Source organism: Apis laboriosa, unplaced genomic scaffold (genome assembly GCF_014066325.1).
Source record: "Apis laboriosa isolate Shangri-la unplaced genomic scaffold, ASM1406632v1 scaffold167_cov148, whole genome shotgun sequence".
Taxonomy (NCBI): domain Eukaryota; kingdom Metazoa; phylum Arthropoda; class Insecta; order Hymenoptera; family Apidae; genus Apis; species Apis laboriosa.
Window position 1 is genome coordinate 382131 of NW_025222122.1, and position 10511 is coordinate 392641.

The 10511-nt window shown below is 28.3% G+C and overlaps 1 protein-coding gene across 1 annotated transcript; it reads right to left on the minus strand.

Moving 5' to 3' along the window:
- Positions 1-3678: 3678 nt before the first annotated feature.
- LOC122710937 (omega-conotoxin-like protein 1) lies at positions 3679-7028 on the minus strand. The gene is made up of 3 exons (XM_043929202.1): positions 6918-7028; positions 4505-4613; positions 3679-3991 (listed from the first exon to the last, which is right to left on the minus strand). The coding sequence occupies exons 2-3, from the start codon at positions 4592-4594 to the stop codon at positions 3857-3859; spliced, it is 225 nt and encodes a 74-aa protein (XP_043785137.1). The 5' UTR covers positions 4595-4613; positions 6918-7028; the 3' UTR covers positions 3679-3856.
- Between the last annotated feature and the right edge of the window lie 3483 nt (positions 7029-10511).

Sequence of the window (10511 nt, forward strand, 5' to 3'; positions counted from 1 at the left end):
ATAAAAATTGTATACGTCTATTGAAGTTTCTTTCGAAAGTTAATTATAAAAATACTTTAAAACTTTTTCTTTACATTATTTACTCTTCTCTATTTCAACTTTTTACATCCACTTTTATTATTTTAATTATAAAAAAGAAATCATCAATGAAATATCTCTGTTTGTACGAAGAATAATATAGTAAGAATAACTCCAAAATTTAAATAAATATAATCTTTAATACTAAATTCAGGAACGTTGAAAGAATTAATGTTCAATCTCTTTGAAATTGATTATTTTATACGCGTTGAACCTAAGACAGAAGGTGTACCCACACAAGGTATGAGAGTATAACATATGGCAATTAAGCTTGGACACGATAAAGTATGACGTACAAATATTTGTCCAATAATGCCTTTACCTTCGATCCACTAGATAGTACTTTTTCCATCTTATCAGAATCGCATGGATCGAGATTCGGGGAAATAAAAATTAAATAAACGCCGATCAAGGAAAACTTCATTTCATTGCCTGGCTTATTGAACGAGTTATGAATCATCTTTGTGAAAATAAAACTGACTAAACAAAAAGTAAAAGCCGTAATTTAAATACCAATATTTTAATCAATCAGGAAAATAAAATCTGATTTTTTCCTTTATATCTATCTATCTATCGATAATTACTGTTTGAACATATTATTTTTTAACTTTTATTTTTTAAATTTTAAATTTTAAAAAATTATTTTAAATTTTTAAATTAATTATTAAATTAATTTATTAAATTATTTAAATTTTTTTATTTTATTATTATTTTATAAATTTATTATTTATTTTTTAAATTTACTTATTTTTTAAATTTTTTTATTTTATTTTTTAAATTATTATTGTAGAATACAATAATAATTTAAGAATTAGAATTTTTTACTAAGATTTCCAAAATTATATAAAAGATAATTTACAATTTTATGTTATCGAGTATTTACGAATGATAGGATAATTATCGTTGAAACAAACATTAATTTTTATAAGCATGATCATTTAAGATTAAGAGATTAATGAATATTATTATTCCATTATTCCAAAACTATATTTTTCTTTCCTCATCGTAAACGTTTGACTTCGATTATCATAGATTAAAACCGAAATTTAACGAGCGTAATAAAGAAAATACGTCTACGAAATCAAGTTTGGGGCATCAAGTTGCCCTTCCTGCGCCCATCTTCTTCTTTCTTTTCCCCCTCCCACGACCGTGAGGCGTAACTTGGGCCAAAAAGAACTTTGTAAGCTGTGACGATGGTCAAAGAACGGAAACAGGCCGGCCAAAAAGAGTTGAGGCGCTTAACTTTAAGCTGAAACTAATGAGATTGAAACGCGATGGAAATTTTGTCTAACGAACGGAAGAAGCTTTCGGTCTTTGATTCAAAGTACGTCTACTTTTCGAAATTAGGATGCTTTTTAATGGACCACCGGCAACTCGACCGATATAACTTTTTCCCAAGTGACGAGGCTTTACCTTTACTCGCCTCCTCTTCAATTTTTAAACAACTTCGATTCGGAAATTAAAATCTCGAATATGAACGTACGGCGACACCATGGGATGGATGGATGGAAAAGCGGTGTTTGAAATTCCGTTTCCACCTCTAATTTTCGTTAACCGTTTCTCGTGCACATGTTACGTGTACAGATGATAGATTTCGGAATATACGTAGAATTGCTCAAGGAATTAGTATATCATTCAAGTTAAAGTACGTATCGTTTCAATGTACTGCAACATTGATTTAATGGGAAAGTTTGAAGCGTGTACAGAGAGTCACAACGTTACAACAATCGTTATTTAGATATAGAGATAGATTTAACAATCACATAGAGCAATTCAATTAATTATAAAATTTTAATCAAAGAATATTTCATAACATAATTGTTCTAAAAAGTATTCAAAAATAATTTTATATATATAATTTTAATTTTTCGTAATATACTGAAACATATAATATCTACATTGATATCAGAAATTTTGACAATTATTTTATAAAAATATTGAAAGAGTAATCAGATAATAATATATATAATATTTATGAAAGAAAAAATATTTATTGTTTCGATGTAAATGCATGAAAATACTTCTCCTTATTAATTATAAATCATAAAAATCGACATGTTAATCATCCTTTCCTCATTTTAGAAAAATTAATAAAATTAATTTATCATCATAATGAAAAAACATTTCGCAAATTGCTTAAATATACATTAAATTCGTGANAAAACAATATTGGTCGAATTTAAACGAACTTTTTCATCCCAGAAGAGAGGGGTGGAGGAGGGAGGGAGCATCTGATTAAAAAACAGAAAAAACGTAGAAAGCAAATCGATGCGCCAGGAACCACTAATGTTGGAAAAACAGTCGATTCTCAGAGAGCGAACATTAACGTTCCTAGATGTACCCATTTCTGCTCGACAGGTAAAAAATCAGTGACGGCCTATTTACCCTATCCTATGAGGAATCTCGAGACACAGAAAAGAGACCACCTCGTCCGTCCACGAGGCGATTTCGATTGAGCCACATATGGTTGATCCAGTTGCCACTTTATCGAATGATAAGTCGAGGCGATTAAACAACACCCTTTCTCTTGTCGCGCACCTGTCCTTTTTCGTGCCAGATTATTATCGTTACTCTTTTTTTTCTTTTTTTTTTTTTTTTTTTTTTTTTTNNNNTTTTTTTTTTTTTTTTTTTTTTCGTCTAATCTTTTCGCATTTTCGATCGAGGAGAGCCTTTATCGAAAGACGAGGCATGCGTTTCACAACGGAAAACGGATAATGTTTTGTCCAAGATGGGGGTATTTAAAGGTGATAGCAAGTTCGAAAATCGCGATACGACACACGCGATCGGGCAATACGGCACGTAACGCAATCGAACGCCGCTCAATTTTCCACCGGGCATCGTGCAATTACATGCTTGATCGCATATAATTTTCTAAAATGTTTATCTTCCAAGTAAGCTCGTTCGAATATCGTTTCGAGTCGAATCGGCGGAATTTCATTTCATAAAAACGGTATCCCCTCCCTCCCTCCCCCTCCTCCATCCCGTTGCAACAAGCTATTATCGGCGTTCCAGGCCTCAGAAACGCAATAATCTCGTACGAACTGATAATAATAATCGTGTGCCTAATAGTCGTGACCTCTCTCGTGGTGTGGAAATCTCTTCCACCACTGTTTAACCTCATTCGCTTCAAACGAGTCATTGTTTGAAGAAATTATTGAAGTTTGACAAGTCTTTTTATTTTCTTAATTTCTATTTATTTATTTATTTTTTTTTTTTTTTGTTTGAAAAAATTTTGAAGATATTTCGGATTTTAATAACGATAGCCTTTTAAGTTTTTCTAATAAAAATCAAATAATTATTTTAAATGGATACGATAATTCTATTATTGTTGTTTGCGTATTTCAATCTTTCATTTCATTACGAAATAAAAAATTTTCATTAATGTAAATTAATTATCAAAATATAAGATTTTATATTTCCATATTACCGAATTCAGTCGAAACAAAAGAAAGTATTTAAGATATAAAGTAATTTTTAATATCAAGCCAATACTTTGTCACTACTTGATCAATCCAATAAGAAAATCCTTCGAATTCAATTCTTAAAAGAAGAAGAATCACACGTGAGGCAAAATTATATTAATTCGATTTCACTCGCATGCACTTTTCATCCCATTTATTTTCCTTTTTATCTCGTCTCGTATATTTACATTAATCACTCAGTCGTCTATCTGTATTTTGTATATTGCTTAAGAAATTAATATCGTTTCGAGCCTTGATTCCATTCAATTCCGGAAAATTTGATTCGTATAGAATCATCGTTAAAATATCTTAATCAGTTAATAATCTTTCCCCTTTCTACCAAGGATCTTTTCACGCTGCTTCATCAACTCCTCCTCCGTGATCCTCACTTGACACCTGTTCGCATACGTGTGACACCATGTGCCAGGACAACAGTCGGAGCTGGACACGCACTGAAATGAAGAAGTAAATTCACGTTAGCGAATTTATCAGCTGATATAAACGGCGTTGGCCAACAATATGTGTTGGAAATTATTACGACTGCTTTAAAATTCTATTTTAGGCTCTCAACGTTCACGAGACTCCAGATAGCGGGGCAGATTTGCGTAACCCTGTTATTATTTTTACGTCTGGAACTCTCTGTAACTCGTTTCATGTTGAATATTTTTGACACGCTTTGTATCGTGATAATCGTTAAAGATGAAAGTTTCATCGAGAAAATGATTTTTTTGAATCCATTGAACATTGACTGAAGAACAAATAATTTGAGAATCGAATAATTAAAAGATTTTAAGTCTTTTTTCATAATGTAACTTTATCTAATGTGGAAAAAATATAAATAAAAATATAGATATTTTTATTTCTACGAGATTATAGACACATGGTTCTTATTACAATTATTGTCAATTTGAATGAAATTATTGAATTTCGTGATATGTAATAAAATAACAAAGTTATATACTTACAGAATCACCATGTCTGCCACATTTAGAGGCAGCTGAAACGATGTTCGTAGTCAGCAAAAGGATGCAAACGAGAAGTATAAACTTGGACATTTTGCAATGTATTTTTACACTGAAAATAAAAGAAAAATTGTATCACATTCGTTTCAATATCGATCACGAAGAAAAGTAACAATTTAATTGAATAATATATAATTTGCAATATCTTCTATTATTATTTTTACTTGAATCTATTTGAAAATATAAAGTAAAACTGATTAAAACGATTGAAACGTTATCTACGGCATCTACGAAAGTTATTAATGATGTAATTGATGACTAACAAGAATTAATTGCTATCAACAATCATCGCAATCATCTATTTATTTACTGATTCACTTTATTTCACGTTTAATTTAACCATATATAATCTAAAAAAATTATATGTTTGCATGTGATCTTAATTCGGTATGGTCAAGTAACGATCATGTGAAACTTGTTATTTCAATTATTAAATTCGATACATTTAATTCACAAAAGAATTCGAAGGAAAATAAAACAAACGAATTAAAAACTGTATTTTTCAACGCAGTTACATCTCGATTGTATCTATAAAAAGACGCGAATCATATAAGATCAGCCATAGATTCATGAAATTCTAGCTTATTACGTAACTTGGTAAATACATGTACAAGATCTGCGCAGAAAAAACGTAAGCAGGTGTCCGTGAATGAATCATTAACTACTGACCTGACTCGTTCTTGAATAACGAACAAAGTATGACTAAAGCGTATCGCCACGGCTGACCATGAACGGCATCAATCTACTTAGCCAAACAGTTATCGTGTATTTACTATAGCAGAGTTCTTTCATGTTTAATAAAAATTCATCGCTCTTTTCCTTTTGCGAAACTCATCGAAGAATTGATTATTTTCATTCAACCGAAATTATTTGTATTTTTATGAATACATCCTGTCATAGAGTATCCTGTCATTAATTATAGAGATTTTATGTAAAATAATAAGTCAAAAATAAAATAAAATTTTTTCACTGAGGCTTCATTTATAAAAATTTTGAAGTATAATTAAAATTGGCTATTTCTTGATTAAATATTTTGATTAAATATTGATAATTGATTTATATATACGAAGATATAAATAAATAATATAGAATAATTTTTCTTTATTTAAAAATTAACTCTTGAGAAAATTCATCGATTATATTTCTTGACTGTTGAATTTTTTTAAAAATTGGAAGCGATAAAATTTTCACATGTAGAGTAACTACTTATTAATAGTACATTCTTATCTAATCGGAAAAACCAATTATAGTATTTTAAAATTCTTCAATTTCATTTTACTTAAAAACGAAGATTGATTTTCGACTAATTTTTTACATTGAATTACCAGTACTGACTGGACACCCTATATAATTCTGTTATTGATCGCGGCTTTTCTATTTTTACGAAACGATTCAAGATAATATTTTAATCCTAAAACGCAGATGTTCGTAATTATTAGGAATGATAAAGATTTCATTGTCTTCTTTGTCAGATATAGCAAATTTCATTATCGATTATTAATAAAGTAATAATAAAAGAAAATTAAACTGTTGCAACAAAAATAAATACAATATTGCATCGCAGTGATAAATCAATTTTACGAATATTTTAAAATAATTTTGTAAATGTTTCAGTTTACCTAAGAAAAAAAATATAGCGATCTTAAAAGTTGAATGTATACCAATCTATAGCATTCTATAGTATCCATCTATAGAAACCTATAGTATGTTAAAATGAAAACAATAATATGTGATAACAAAGGTTCAAAGTTCATTGCACGAGTTAACGAAATCATTTACCATTGAACATTTTCTTATCTTTGAAGAAGTCTTCAAAAAATTTAAATATGATAAATCAACTACGATAAATTGAATCATGAAAAATATATTATTTCAACATGAATTATAATTCATTATTAGAAATAATAATTTTATAAAATTATCAATTTTTCATTATATTCTTATATATACATTCTGTGTTATATTAATATTTTTTATTAGATACTACATTTTTCTTTTATATTCATTAAGTGTTAATATTAATTATAGAAATAAATGACACATATAATAAAAAAAATAACGTTAATGGTTATAGTAATATTCGAAAAAGAATTGAATAGATTTCTATGCTTATTTACAATTTTCTCAAATAATAACACAGACACTTGTATGTATTATCACTTTTCCATTGACCTTTTCAATTAAAAAATCACGATTAAATAAAAATCAATCACCAGAAACTATTATTGTTAAAATCAACAAATTGATGTTTCTTTTAATTGATTCGTTTTCGACACTTCTTCACGGCTCAATCGATTCAATTTTAATCCGAAGAAATCTATCCTTGATGGAGAAACTGCGCATAAATTCTACTCACCAGAAGAGGCTGTGGAATGGTTTCACGACGCTTTCTTCACAGCGATAGTCTCAAGAGTTCGACCTTAACTGGTTTCTCAACTTGCCATATACTATGCTTTTATACCACGACATCGCGTCATTCTTGCCGCTGTTAAGTCGTGTATTATACACGTCTGTCTGTGTGTGCATGTGTGGATACACGCGCGCGTGGCTGGAAGAGTACAAGAGGTAATAACGAGAAATGTTATACTTCTTGCCCACGTGATTCATTGTTTAAGAAATGCACACGCGTTTGTCTCGCCCTTTGTTACGCCGATGAATTTTCATTTTAACAATTTGCAGTTGAATGAATTTTCCACTCTTCTATTTCTCTTCCTTCCTCCCGTTCTTTCTCTTTTTAAACGGGAATCTAGAATCTTTATCATTATTAAAATTTTCTAAGGAAATTATTATTGCATATTTTTATCCGGATGGAATATTATGTAACAATGTATAATTACATTAAAAAAAACTAATAAGGATCAATAAAAATCATAAGAAGAAGAAATAATAAAATTGTATAGACTTTTATAGATTTTAAAATCAAACTTTCAAATTATTTTTGTTTATTTTCCACTCTGTTTTATTGATCATAATTAATTACAGTTTATTCTAACAATTTTAGTAGATGAGGATATTTTTCTTATTAAATTAATTGATAAAATAATGAATCTAATTATAATAAATAAATATCAAATAATTTGTACAAATATATAAGTTTAAATAAATAAAAATAATTATTAAACATTCATATTTACATACAAAAATATAAATTGGATTAAGATAAGAAATGAACAAAATGAAATTATAATTAAATAATTAATAAAGGGATATTAGAAAAATTCAATTAATACTGTACTTAAAAAGATTCATCTCTTATTCTAATAATCAAGTAATATAGAATGTATAAATTAATTCGTTCAATAATAATAAAAAATATTCAAGAGAGATATGGAAATTTATAGATAAAAAAAGATAAATTTGTTGCAAATGGAAAATACGTGATACTTTCTTGGAAGCTGAATGTACACAATATATATATATATATATACACAATAAATTTTTATCTTTTTCTTTTTTTTTTTTTTTTACACGTTTATATTGATAAAATATTTTAGATTTAAGACCACAACATAACCTTGTGATTATTTGTCTCAAATAAAAAAAAAAAAAAAAAAGAAAAGAAAAGAAAAGAAAAAACGAGAAGGAAAAAAATCGAATGGATAACGTTTAGAGAATATATAAATTCCTAACGCGACATGAATAAAAATAACACGGAAGTCGATAAAGCAGAGAAATCTGATGTCTTTGTTGCTTGCAAATTTCATTTTCCAATTTCACGATAAACTGTGTGAGCGTAAGCAATGAAACCTCACCTTTGATCCTTGTACTAGACCTCAAACATTCTGCTGTATACGTATCTCTCATCTTTTGTTTTAATATAAAGTAAAGAGAGGAGGAGGGAAGGAAGAGGAGAGGTGATAGAGGGGAAAAAAGGATAGCAATACGTTGAATTATAGCAAATCTGTAAATCGTTTTTTGGGCCCGTTTATTTGCCTCTACGAAATAAATATAATACTCCTGCACCAAAACTCTCGATACATTCGAGAGAAAGTCAAAACCTGATGTACTATTTTCATCGCAATTATAATTCACTCCGATTATACTCTAAACTGTATAACAATTGAAAAGAGGCGGCCACCGCGAACATTCTTTTTCCATTCGTCGCTATGAAATGGTCGAGCACTTTTTGCTTTCTGCACCGATATTCCATCGACTGCATATTGCAGGCTTTATACATTCCATTGATCTGCCAACAAAGCCCTCTTGTTCTTTAATTCGCTTAATAGGAAACAACAGGAAAGAAAACCGAATCATCCGGTAATATTGTCCTTTTATCCGTAGACGGTAGCCAAGTGAAAACGTCGATTATTTCTCTTTTCCTTTCCTCTCTCTCTTTCTCTCTCTCTCTCTCTCTCTCTCTTACACACTCTCTCTTTCTCTCTCTCCTTTTTTTTCTTTTTCCCTTTAGTGTCACTGAATTTCGCCACGTACCACGATCCGCCATGGATTTCTCTCTTTCCCTCTCTTTCTCTATGATAACTCTGTTTTTCAAAATATCACCATACGATACGACTGTGCGTTGTGATATCGAAATTTACAATTTTTTATGTATTTCGTCGTTTTTTTTTTTATTATTATTATTTCAATTTCGTTCACTTATCGTCGCGATGAACGGAGACGAGTTTTGACGAATTGGAGGAAAGCTTATGTCATTTGAAAGCTTTGATCTTCTCCATGGCCTGTGGAAGAATGTGTAAGTTTCTCTTTCTTGGTAAAAAGAAGAATTTAGTGTATTTTTTTTTTTGTTATTTATATACATATATATATACGATATATTATTTCATGGTTACTACACTATGCGTAAAGCAACAACGTGTCTTTAATTATAGGCGCTCATAATTAAATCAACCTTGCCAAGTTTTGTATTTAGTGTACAGACCGTAAGTGTACCATGTCCTTTCATCATTTTTGAAAAGTTTCGCGCATCGTGTGTATCTTCCGTCTATGTGAATTGTTAAAGAGAAGAGTTTTAACGCTAAAACAAGTAATATATATATATGTTTTAAATTTATTTTTACATTATTTTAATTTATGCAAAGATTCTTTTTTTGATTATAATGATATGTATAAAATGTAGATAAATTTTTACAAGTGAATTGTTATTAAAATGATATTATTCGTATTATAGATACATATTTAAAAATAAAAAGATTAAGGCTAAGCAAAAAAATATTTGTTCTTCATTTGTGCATATTTACATATCAATTAATATACAGAATTGTTAAATCATTAATTGAATAATTATATTTTTCATTAGTAACAATTAAATTAACTAATTATTATTATATGTATAGCAGTATTACAAGGATTAAAAAAATGCAAAAACTATTTTTATTTTTGTTATAACGTAGAGAATATTAAATATCGTGATATAAATTATCGATATTTTCTTATCTTCACATTATTGACAAAGTTATTTAAATATCTTGTTATCGCAAGATTAAAATTTAAAACATAAGTAGATATATCATTTTAATCCAATCAATTGTGAATATAGATCATTTTTTTAAACAAAATAAATTTATTTTATTTTAAGATAAAATTTTAAAATTAGTGATATAAATAGAAGCAATAGATTTTTATTTCGTTTAAAGATTTATAAGAATATAAAATAACGATACTGACTTTTAAACAGTTTTCATGTATTTCTAAAACAATTCCAATACATTTGTTCATGAGTAATTCTTAGTAGTCATAAATATGATAAAAGTAAATATATATCATCACTATTTCTGAATATCTAATCAGAATTTATTTGTACTTGAAAATTTTCCAAACTCAGTTTATTTGAAAACGAAGCTTCATATGAAAAAAATTTAATTCTTTTTCTTTTCTTTTACTTTTTTTTCTTTTTACATAGAATTATCCTTTTACTGATTATATTATAGAATGATCTATATATTCGAAGAAATAGAGTTAAATTAATAAACAAACTATGGAGAAATAGAAT

Excerpts from the sequence above, each read along its gene's own strand:
- LOC122710937 (XM_043929202.1), bottom strand. The coding sequence starts at position 4,594 with ATGTCCAAGTTTATACTTCTCGTTTGCATCCTTTTGCTGACTACGAAC. Across the intron at positions 3,992-4,504 it reads GTGGCAGACATGGTGATTCT|TGCGTGTCCAGCTCCGACTG; the intron begins GTAAGTATATAA and ends TCTTCATTTCAG.